The sequence below is a fragment of the Ranitomeya imitator genome, chromosome 7 (assembly GCF_032444005.1).
Source record: "Ranitomeya imitator isolate aRanImi1 chromosome 7, aRanImi1.pri, whole genome shotgun sequence".
NCBI lineage: Eukaryota > Metazoa > Chordata > Amphibia > Anura > Dendrobatidae > Ranitomeya > Ranitomeya imitator.
Genome location: NC_091288.1, coordinates 27,167,624 through 27,180,068, shown reverse-complemented (window position 1 = coordinate 27,180,068; position 12,445 = coordinate 27,167,624). Strand labels below are relative to the sequence as shown.

The window sequence follows — 12,445 nt, the reverse complement described above, 5'->3', positions numbered from 1 at the left end:
TCTGTATCAGTCTGTCGTTGTTGGTTTGCTTACTGTAGGTGATATTTGTATTTTGATGTAACCCCCTCTAATGTACAGCACCATGGAATTAACCCCTTCCCGACATGCGCCGTACTAGTACTGCTCTGCGGGAACTGAGTTCCCGCAAACCGCAGTACTAGTACAGCAGCACGATCGCGTGGTCTCACAGTGAGCACCGCGGCGATCGCGTGCAGGTGTCAGCTGTATGTGACAGCTGACACCCTGCAGCAATGCCCATGATCGGCGCTAGCATTTAACCCCTCTGATGCTGCTGTCAGTAGTGACAGCGACATAGAGGGGCATCGCGCAGGGATGGGGGCTCCCTGCGCTCTCCCACCGGAACAACGTGATGTTCCTGTGTTCTGGAAGGAGTCCCCGAATCCAAAATGGCATCGGGGCTCCTTTCGGGTTCTTCACTGAGGTGGCTTGCCGGCGCCTGCTCAGAGCAGACGCCGGAAAGCCTCCTGCACTGCCTGTCAGATCGCTGATCTGACACAGTGCTATGCAAAGTGTCAGATCAGCGATCTGATGAAATATAGTGATGTCTCACCCTGGGACAATGTTATAAAGTGTAAAAAAAAAATCCCCAAATAAAGATAAAAATAAATAAATAAATATTTTCCAATAAATCCATTTATTTATGTAAATAAAAAAACAAACAATAAAAGTTCACATATTTAGTATCGCCGCGTCTGTAACGACCCGCTCTATAAAACTATCCCACTAGTTAACCCCTTCAGTGAACACAGCAAAAATAAAAAACGAGGCAAAAAACAACCCTTTATTATCATACCGCCGAACAAAAAGTGCAATAAAATGTGATCAAAAAGACGGATATAAATAACCATGGTACTGCTGAAAACCTCATCTTGTCACGCAAAAAAAGCCACCATACAGCATCATCAGCAGAAAAATAAAAAAGTTATAGCTCTCAGAATAAAGCGATGCAAAAACAATTATTTTTTATTTAAAATAGATTTTATTGTGTAAAAGCACCAAAACATTAAAAAAATGATATAAATAAGGTATCGCTGTAATCGTACTGACCCGAAGAATAAAGCTGCTTTATCATTTTTACCACACGCGGAACGTTATAAACGCCCTCCCTAAAAGAAATTCAGGAATTGCTGGTTTTTGTTCATTCTGCCTCCCAAAAATCGGAATAAAAAGCGATCAAAAAGTGTCATGTGCCCAAAAATGTTACCAATAAAAACGTCAACTCATCCTGCAAAAAACAAGAATGCACAAGACTCTGTGGGCCAAAATATGGATAAATTATAGCTCTCAAAGTGTGGTGATGCAAAAACTATTTTTTGCAATAAAAAGTGTCTTTTAGTGTGTGATGGCTGCCAATCATAAAAATCCGCCAAAAGAAGCTATAAAAGTAAATCAAACCCCCCTTCATCACCCCTTTAGTTAGGGAAAAATAATAAAATTAAAAAAAATGTATTTATTTCCATTTTCCGGTTAGGGTTGGGGCTAAAGTTAGGGTTAGGGTTGGGGCTAAAGTTAGGGTTGGGGTTAGAGTTAGGGTTGGGGTTAGGGTTGAGGTTAGGGTTGGGGCTAAAGTTAGGGTTAAGGTTGGGGCTAACCTTAGGGTTAGGGTTGGAGCTAAAGTTAGGGTTTGGATTACATTTACGGTTGGGATTAGGGTTGAGATTAGGGTTAGGGGTGTAGTTAGGGTTATGGTTGGGATTAGGGTTAGAGGTGCGTTTGGGTTAGGGTTTCAGTTAGAATTGGGAGGTTTCCACTGTTCAGGCACATCATCGGCTCTCCAAATGTGACATGGCGTCCGATCTCAATTCCAGCCAATTCTGCATTGAAAACATAAATCAATGCTCCTTCCCTTCCGAGCTCTCCCGTGTGCCCAAACAGGGGTTTACCCCAACATATGGGGTATCAGCGTACTCAGAACACATTGGACAACAACTTTTGGGGTCCAATTTCTCCTGTTACCCTTGGGAAAATACAAAATCGGGGGCTAAAATATAATTTTTGTGGAAAAAAAAAGATTTTTTATTTTCACGGCTCTGTGTTATAAACTGTAGTGAAACACTTGGGGGTTCAAAGTTCTCACAACACATCTAGATAAGTTCCGTGAGGGGTCTAGTTTCCAATATGGGGTCACATATGGGGGGTTTCCACTGTTTAGGCACATCAGGGGCTCTCAAAACGCGACATGGGTTCTCAATTCCAAACAGTTTTGCATTGAAAAGTCAAATGGCACTCCTTCCCTTCCGAGCTCTGCCATGCGCCCAAACAGTAGTTTACCCCCATATATGGGGAACCAGCGAACTCAGGACAAATTGCACAACAACTTTTGTGGTCCAATTTTTCCTGTTACCCTTGGGAAAATAAAAAATTTGGGGCAAAAAGATCATTTTTGTGAAAAAATATGATTTGTTTTACGGCTCTACATTCTAAACTTTAGTGAAACAATTGGGGGTTCAAAGTGCTCACCACACATCTAGATAAGTTCTTTAGGGGGTCTACTTTCCAAAATCGTGTCACTTGTGGGGGGTTTCCACTGTTTAGGCACATCAGGGGCTCTCAAAATGCGACATGGGTTCCGATCTCAATTCCAGACAATTTTGCATTGAAAACTCAAATGGCACTCCTTCCCTTCCGAGCTCTGCCATGCGCCCAAACAGTAGTTTACCCCCTTCTATGGGGAATCAGCATACTCAGGACAAATTGCACAACAACTTTTGTGGGCCAATTTGTCATGTTACCCTTGGGAAAATAAAAAATTTGGGGCGAAAAGATCATTATTGTGAAAAAAATATGATTTTTTTTATGGCTCTACATTATAAATTTCTGTGAAGCACTTGGGGGTTCAAAGTGCTCACCACACATCTAGTCTAGTTTCTTAGGGGGTCTACTTTCCAAAATGGTGTCACTTGTGGGGGGTTTCCACTGTTTAGGCACATCAGGGGCAAACGCAACATGGTGTCTGATCTCAATTCCAGCAGATTTTGCATTGAAAAGTCAAATGGCGCTCCTTCCCTTCCGAGCTCTGCCATGTGCCCAAACAGTGGTTTACCCACACATATGGGGTATCGGCGTACTCAGGACAAATTGTACAACGAATTTTGTGGTCCAATTTCTCCTGTTACCCTTGGTAAAATAAAACAAATTGGATCTGAAGTAAAAATTTGGTGGAAAAAAAGTTAATTGTTCAATTTTTTTTAAACATTCCAAAATTTCCTGTGAAGCACCTGAAGGGTTAATAATCTTTTTGAATGTGGTTTTGAGTACTTTGAGGGGTGCACTTTTTAGAATGGTGTAACTTTTGGGCATTTGCTGTCATATAGACCCCTCAAAGTGACTTCAAGTGTGAGGTAGTCCCTAAAAAAAATGGTTTTGCTAATTTTGTTGTAAAAATGAGAAATCGCTGGTCCACTTTTAACCCTTATAACATCCTAACAAGAAAATTCTGTTTCCAAAATTGTGCTAATGTAAAGCAGACATGTGGGTAATGTTATTTATTAACTATTTTGTATGATATGACTCTCTAATTTAAGGGCATAAAAACTAAAAGTTGCAAAATTTTCACCAAATTTCCGTTTTTTCTTCACAAATAAAAGCAAGTAAAATCGAAGAATTTTTTCCACTATCATAAAGTACAATATGTCACGAGAAAAAATTCTCAGAATCACCAGGATCCGTTGAAGCGTTTCAGAGTTATGACCTCATAAAGTGACAGTGGTCAGAACTGAAAAAAATGGACTGGTCAGGAAGCTGAAAACAGGCTTCGGGGTGAAGGGGTTAATGGTGCGATATAAATAAATATAACAATAATAATTTGTGGTGGGGGGAGAGCACAGGCAGTGGTGCAGAGAAGCGGCAAGATTTCGGCAAGTCAGAATGTTTTTTTTACTTTCAGATCTCCACGGGCCTATTTGTAAAATAAAAAATAGAAGTGAACAAACGCCTTTAACATTGGTTAAAACTAATCTATAAATTAAATTTCTACCGATGAATATGACAAAGATCTGGCTCTACATTTCTACATTTACCACTGAGGGGTTAAGGGTTTTCATTTTCACTTATACGCAGTAAAGCTGTTTGTGTTTGCCAGAAAGTCATTTTCACAAACACACTCAGCGTGAAATTATAAGGTGTGTAGTATGGCGGCTCATGTCGAGAGCATGGAAGCGGCATACATCCTTCCTTCTCTTAAATCTCCAATGTCTACAAGTTAACACCATGAATGATATAACATGAGGAGTGAATCTTTCGACCCGAATGTCTGGGCTCCATCCTCCATGCCGATCCCTGGCACCAGGTAGGGATATACTATATGGGCATCCTGTGCAACTCCTGACTAGTAGACTGCCTGAAAGAGACTGGGCTAACAATTACTGATCCCTCTTGAGAGAGGTAGGACGATTGTACAAAAAAAGTAGGTGCTGCATGATAAGCTATTGGTTAGTGTGAGGGGCTCCATATACTGTTCTTGCATAGGGGCCCTCTATTCAGTGGCATAGCGTACGCTCTACCGAATGGCGCTGGCAAGCACCACATCTTCTGACTCAATGGCTACTGTCACCAGTTCATGCACAGAGTGCAGCAGTCGAGATTATTTTGTCATCAGCTGTTGCGTTCTGCATAGGCACTAAGTCAAATTACAAAGTTCTTCGCAAAGTGAAGTCAGTTTTGTCATTGTAACACCCCAGGTTCCTGGTTGTTACAGAGGTATTGCCTTCCTCATGGAGGGGGGGTGATGCCATGCTTGGAAACGAGTAAGGATCCTCGTAACAGTTATCACAAACATGCAACATGTTCTTACTCCAGGCCTTAAGGGGGAGCTCTGATCCAATTTTGTGGGTGGCTCCCCTATATATATTCTGGCTGGAGGGAAAGTAGAGGAGTCTGCCAGACACAGGGACAGAGAGCAGTCAGGAAGTGAGAGGGGCTGTGAAGACGTGAGGATCTGCAGCTCCTGTGAGGAAATCGGAGGCCGTGCAGACCCGTGTTCTGTAGCTCCTGGAAAGGAACGGAACAGTTGTAGACAGAGTAAAGGAGGAAGGAGCAAAGGCGAGTTGAAGAGCTGGAGAGAAGCTGCGACTGAGCTTCCTCCACGCTGAAGCGCAGGAATCGGTGGCCGGAAGACTGAGGTTGTGGTGGTAACTTTATGCCCCACAGCAGAGACCGGTGGACAGCAGATTGCAAGTATCCTGTCCACCATTAACACCCGAATGCACAGTAATGCATAGAGCCCGGAGTCATCTGAGAGACCCTGTAAAAAGGCTCGAGTTACCTGCCAGGTGGGTAGTGTCCTACCTAAAAGGGACAGAGAGAGAAAGTGAGGACCTTGTGTGAGGCCTAAGGCAGCAAGGGACTACAACGCAGCGCAGAGGAAGGCTTCCAACCCCACTTGGCTAGGGGAATTCCTGAATCGCTTCCAAGCCGGCTGTAACAACTCTGCTGGCATCACGTCATGGCCTCACATCTCTCACACTATCTTACCCACTGCTCCAGGTCATGATGTGGTTTCTGTTTCATGCCAGCTCCATGTTCTGTGTCTCTGCTCTCTGCATGCCTCATGGCTATGTGTATAGGGGGCCGGCGCCTGAACTCTCTGGCTCTTATAGGAATCAGGTGCATCTGTCTAATCAGTTCCTGACCAATTATCAAGAGGCCTCCTGTATATAGTGCAGCTCCACCCTGTGGTCTGGGCCTGTGCGATGTGTTAGCTCAGTTAGTGTTTAGCTGCTGAGTTTGCCAGGTCCTGCTCTGAGTTTCTCCCTCTCTGGAGGCTTTTCTCTGTGCTATTGCCTTGATCTTGTAGTCCGCCCTCCAGGAGGCAGAATATCCTGGTCCCTGTGTCTTTGTCCCTGTGTCTTGTTCCATTGCCTTGTCTGTACTTTGTCTTTTCTCGGTCTCCTTGTCTGTGGCTTCCTTCCCTGCTTTGTCATTCCTTGTGTTCTCAGTCTGCTTACACTCCGCACTCTTGCGGCTCTGCACTCAGACCTTGCTTCGCACTCTCTGGCTTTGCTCTGTGGCTCCGCTCTTTGCGGTTCTATCTGGCTCCGCTCTTTGCGGTTCTATCTGGCTCCGCCTCCTGTGTTTCTGCACTTGGCTCCGTCTCTGCTCTTGGCTCCGCCTCCAGCGTCTCCGCTCTTGGCGTTACCTCCAGCGTCTCCGCTTTTGGCTCCGCCTCCAGCGTCTCCGCTCTTGGCTCCGCCTCCAGCATCTCCGCTCTTGGCTCCGTCTCCAGCGTCTCCGCTCTTGGCTCCGCCTCCAGCGTCTCCGCTCTTGGCTTCGCCTCCAGCGTCTCCGCTCTTGGCTACGCCTCCAGCGTCTCCGCTCTTGGCTCCGCCTCCAGCGTCTCCACCCTTGGCTCTACCTCCAGCGTCTCCGCTCCGCCTCTTGCGGCTCCGCCCTTGGCTCTGCCTTCTCCTTCTCTTCTCTTAGTTCCACCTTCTACTCGTACTCAGCCTCCTGCGTTTCTGTTCTTGGTTCTAGCTCTTGTGCTTTCGCTCTGCATCCGCTCTTGCGGTCTTTCTCTACTTGTTACTTAGTCCTCCTGTCTGAACAGGTTCCAACCTGTTTCTCATACCTGCCTGCAGACCGGTCCCTACCGTTTCTTCCTATGTTCCAGCCGTACCTGCCTGCCTATCAGAGAGCCAGTCGTGTCCGCCTGCCCGCCAGTGTCTCTGTTGTACCCGTCTGCCTGCCTGTGTCCCAGCCGTGCCCGCCTGTCAGCCAGAGTGCCAGCCGTGCCCGCTCCGTTCTTTAGTGGGATCAGCAGCCACAGCCGGACATCACCCTGGAGTGGCACCTGGTAGCTTCCTATTGCACAAGTCTGACCTCACCATCAGAGGCTCCAGCGAACACCTAGGAAGCTACTTAGTTACGCCCCTTCCAGGGAAGTTTGGTCTGTGGTCCAGTGGGGCCACACCCCTGTATGCCCGCGCCAACCAGTCTGGGCGCGTGCGTGACACCGGCTGGACCACACCAGCACCTGTATTTGTACCCTGGACTGTGGCTGCCTTACACCAGTAAAAAGGTAAAGAGACTGCAACTTTGTGTCCTCTGGTTCTTTCTACACTATCTACCATCTGTCCCTACTACATCGGGAGCCCTGGGGACCCAGCTTCACCTGTGGGAAGCCATACCATCTTTGCTGCAGTACCATCCCCCCAGCAGACCCCTTTAAGCAGCGTCGGTCGTCCCTGACCGAATGCCACAGGTGGCGTCACGAACAAACTTTATTCTTTATTTAACAATCCCTTTAAAGACCTTTCCCTTTTCTAATTGGACACCCAGGGCGACGGACCGCGTCACTACCACCGTGACACATCCCTTTAAGAACCGGACCCGGTACTGAGTACCCTTAGGCCCTGGCGGGCGCTCCATCATCACCCATCCAAAGCCAGGCAACTGATGACTAACTCATCTCTAATGCTGCACTCTGCATAGGCAGCAACCAAGATGACAGATATTGAGCAGCTACTAGGGTTAGGGGTACGTTAGAGATAGAATTAGGGAAGCCAAATTAAATCACCACATATTGTATATGGTAACAGGGATATTACAGAGTAACGGTTCAATCCAACATATAATTTGTAGAGATACAGTCCATATTATAGCAGCAAAATAGTTGTAAGCAAACACATATAGTCAGCAAGTGCATTGAAAAAGGTAAGTACCCATGGTGTTAATTAAACATCATAAATAGATAGCTGCATATGTGTCAGACCATATGGTAGAGCTAAGTAATATTACCTGCATGTAAGAGGTTATCCAGGCACCCACCACACCCGACGCACGTTTCACCCTGGATGAAGCATTTCATTGCCCTGGGACACTGGGGAGCTGTCAGTCAGACTAGATGAGCAGAGATTCTGCAGCAGAAGAGGAGGAGAGACACTGGGGACCTGTCAGTCAGACTAGATGAGCAGAGATTCTACAGCAGAGGAAGAGGAGGAGGGACAATGGGGAGCTGTCAGTCAGACTAGATGAGCAGAGATTCTACAGCAGAAGAGGAGGAGGGACAATGGGTAACTGTCAGTCGGACTAGATAACCAAATATTCAGCAGTAGAAGAGGAGGTACAGTAATGACCTGTCAGTCAGGTGAGTTGAGCAGAGATTCAGCAGCAGCAGAGGGGAAGGACGCTGAGGAACTGTCAATCAGGTGTTGGGTGGAGAGTTGTAGTAGAGAACAATATTTAGGGAGAGCGTCAGTTATTTATCCCTTTTGTCATCCCTTAGGTAACAGTTGAGGCCTCTGGATAGTGAAGGAGACCCCAGACATGACTTTATACTTCCACATTCTACTGGTGCTTGCAATGTATTCTAAGGCCTTTGTGGATACATGTTCCTCTGAACATTATAAGCTCTGCTCTGCCCTACCTGAGACTGGAATCAATTATGCCACCACCAAAACATCACATCCATGACGGTAGATATGCAAGTGACCACTTAGAAGATTAAAATATCAATTTTTTATTTAGAAATAATTAAAAGAAACATGAATAAATACAAATATAACAAGGTGCCTCAACATGTAGGGACCCACTCACAATAAAACAGTATAGGGCCAGCCTTACAATTTAAGCACAATAGCCCAAATGTTACACACGGAGTTTGTTTTATATGATCCACACTGATTCACAATTATAACATTTCATACAATAGAACAGAATATATAATGTCACTGTCTCATACAATGGGTGACAAACAAGTTAATCCATCCAACTATTGTATATCCGTATGGGGCCAAAAGTAATGAAAGGTGCAAGTGCATATGTGCAATAAATATCTAATAAAGTGTCAGCGCATCATGAGAAATTGCTTGCTAGACTGTTATAGAATAAAGATGTTACCTGTGGTATGAGCTAGTGCAGGGCTATGGCCACGGCTGTCAGATGTGTCTCCACCCCGACGCACGTTTCAAATAAACTTCTTCAAACTGCCAGGACGGTCTCGTTTTGAAAATAAAATCGTCCTGTTCATGACTACAATAATTGGATAATCCTGTGAAATACCGGACTGTTATCGAGAATATTCATGCTTTAACATAACACCAGTTCTGACTTAATCTCACACGTCACACCATCACATTTCAATATACGCCAGCGAGGAATCTGATACGTATGAATAAATGTACTGAGTTCTTTCCCAGAAAGGCTACAGCTTTCAAGGCCATTTTGATTAAAAAAAATAATAAGATTTTGAGCAACAGATAAAATAATACTGCTATATAGTAGCTAAATAATGCAAATAATGGTACAGATGTAGCATTTCTTAAAATGACAAAGATATTCAGAAGCAGAAAGTTGTAAGTTGACACCTAACTGTACGAGTCTAATGGTTTTTGTTGTAAGTGCTAATATTCTGCATCGTGATAACTTTCTTGTGTGCCACTTTAAGAAATGCAACATCTGGACCTTAAGGACCCCATATAATGCAGCCATATTTTTTCCTACAAAATTCTGCAATTTTACTACCAAAGCATAACACCCCTGCCCCAGGGGAGAAACCTGGCACCTACTATGGTTATTCCGACCCATAATGACCTGTACATAATAATGCAATGTACAGTTCCCTTTAATTCTGTGAAATGTGAGCCAGTTCTGGGAGTCCCGGGGAGACTTGAGATGACACACATACAGCAGCCTCACCGCAATATTCTGCCTGTAACTATAGTGATTGAATAATGCAGCACAGGCACCAGCTCCAGTTTCTGAAATTACAGCAGCACCGAGCGGCTTTATGGGAGATGTTGGTAAAAATTCTGTAATCCGCTGGTTTTGCAATACAGGCGCTACAAGCTGTAATGTACAAAGTCATAAAAGGGTTTACGGGGAAAAAAAAGGGTAGATCTCCCAGAGTTTGCAAATCTTCCGGGCATCACCAAAACCTTATGGGAAGCAACACTTTGCTTGTGATGGACCCTCGCGGGCCAAATGTCCAGAAAAGTCATATACAGTGGATGGCAGGTAGATTGGAATTTACGGCAATCATCTCTTGGCCAACCATCTCCTGGAGGGACCACCATAAAAGTTGCCAAGAATGGGTTAAATTGTGGCATGCGCTCTCTCATGCGTCCTCCTGTAGAACATACTTGCCAACTTTAGGCATCTCCTCTTGGAGTCCGGGTGAGCTCCCCTTTTCTGAGAGTCTCTCGGACATTCCAGTAGAGTTTTCAAATACACCCTAGAATATCACTGATATTCAGGACTAGAGCACAACACCGGAGCCCCCGAAAACTCTGTGTTTCGCCATAGAGTCTCCTGAATATGAAACCTTATTCTACTGAAGTGGACTCCCATTAGGAGTCTCTCATGAGTCTCGAGAGCTGCTGTAACGAATGTCTTCGCTTCTGAGAAAGTCCGTTAAAATCAGTAGCTGAACCGGTGATTTTAATGGTACATGTTGTGAATTCAGCTTTTGGGCTCCCTCCGGTGGTTGTAGAGGGTAATGCAGTTGTGCCTGGACTGCAGGATTGGACAGGTGTATCTACTAATTGCAAAACTGACTGGGGTATATAGCCTTGCAGGACTCTTTAGTCCCTGCCAGTTGTCCATTGTTTTTGGAGGATTCACTTCCCTGCTGGTCTCTCCAGTTTGCTGTGTTTTTCTACAAAGATAAGTCCTGGCTTTGTTTTTGCTGTCCACCTGCTGTGGACCTTATAGTTCTGTGCATATTCATGTTTTTGTCTTGTCCAGCTTTGTCTGTGAAGGTTTTTTTTGCAGCCAAGCTGTGTCTCTGGAGATGCAGATATACCCCCCATGTCTTTAGTCAGATGTGGTGATCCGTATTTTCTGTGGTGGATATTTTCTAGTGTTTTTTACTGACCGCATAGTACTCTGTTCTATTCTTTCTTTTTAGCTAGTATGGCCTCCTATGCTAAATTCTGATTTCATGTCTGCGAATGTTATTTCCCTCTCCTCTCACAGTCAATATTTGTGGGGGGCTATCTATCCTTTGGGGATTTTCTCTGAGGCAAGATAGGTTTCCTGTTTCTGTCTTTGGGGGAAGTTAGATCTTAGGCTGTGCCGAGGGGTCTAGGGAGTGTTAGGTACCCCCCACGGCTACTTCTAGTTGCGCTGCTAGGTTCAGGGTTTGCGGTCAGTACAGGGACCACCTTCTCCAGAGTCCGTCTCATGCTGCTCCTAGGCCACCAGATCATAACAGGTACACTATGGTAGACTTCATTTTTGTAAGTGCACCTTGACTTTGGTAGTAAATCATACTTGACTACTTTTGGAATTGAACTTGTGGGAGATTCTACAGTGTACTGAATCATTTCGCAGGACCCCCTTTTTTACATTCCAGCCCATTTCCTACCCCCAGAATGCCACAATCTCTGTGAAATGCATAAAAAAACCTGAAAACACTACTTTTTTTGGTAGTTTTTTTCTAAGCTTTTCCAGTGACTGGGAAAGTTTCCAATTCTTCCCGTTTTCTCGGAGCCTTCTGGACATTCCGAGAGAGTTGGAAAGTGTGCAGTAAATGCAGCAAATTTTGCACATTTTTGCATAAATTGTTGATTTAATTTTAGACCTCTGTGCTTGTGTTCCAGATACTATTGCGGATTATTTACAAGGGGTGTAGCTTAGCAGAAAGGAAAATATTTTATATCAAATAATAACTTGACCACGATTGCAGAAAAATTTTGGAGCTAAATAGTGGTGCAAAGTTAACCAAAAAATAGACAAAAATATCCAAATTTAATATTCATTCTGAGCCATTGGGAAAAATTTGGTGCATTTTCATATGTCTAAGTTTATAGGATTAATAAATCTGTCTCAATGCGTGCTCCTGTTTTTCTCTATTTTATACTTAGTCGCTATATAGTTGTCCAAAACCTGCGATCGCCCATATAAACCTATAGCTAGATATACTGGATGAAGCCTTTCTTTTCGTTGCGTCTTGACCTAATTCGTGTTCTCTGTCTTTTAGGGATCAGCAGATTCTTACACTAGCAGACCATCCGATTCTGATGTCTCTCTGGAAGAAGACAGAGAAGCAATACGCCAAGAGAGAGAACAGCAAGCTGCAGTGCAACTTGAGAGAGCCAAAGTAAGGCACGCACCGAGGGGCGAAACCGCTAGAAATCTGCATCATATCACATACATAGCTACAAATGAGGACATGGGAAACAATGTGCAGTAATCACATCAAAGCCAACAAATGTATCATGTGGAGCATATGTAGAGCAAAAGGGACCCCATAGAAAAAAAAGGGTCCGTCTTATAAACTGACATTATATTAACCCTATTTCTTGGACAGGACGGGGGTTCACATTGCACATTGGCACTAAGTCATTCTCAGCTGCCCCTTTTCAGACCCTATAGCGGCGTCAGGGTTTGCTTTAATGGTGTGTTTAGTACCGTAAATATATGATATTGTTGATACCAATAAGCACAAACATTTTATCCTTTCTTAATACCACGTTATAGAGGATAC

The 12,445-nt window shown here is 44.5% G+C and overlaps 1 protein-coding gene across 3 annotated transcripts in view; it reads left to right on the top strand.

Annotated features, from left to right (window-relative positions):
• The window catches only part of CACNB4 (calcium voltage-gated channel auxiliary subunit beta 4), a 132,173-nt gene that overhangs the window by 84,714 nt on the left and 35,014 nt on the right, over nt 1–12,445 (top strand). For all 3 annotated transcript variants that reach the window (XM_069732938.1, XM_069732936.1, XM_069732939.1), the window contains one exon: nt 11,939–12,058. In XM_069732938.1, coding sequence (XP_069589039.1) covers nt 11,939–12,058 — 120 coding nt within the window. The remainder of the gene's footprint in view (nt 1–11,938; nt 12,059–12,445) is intronic.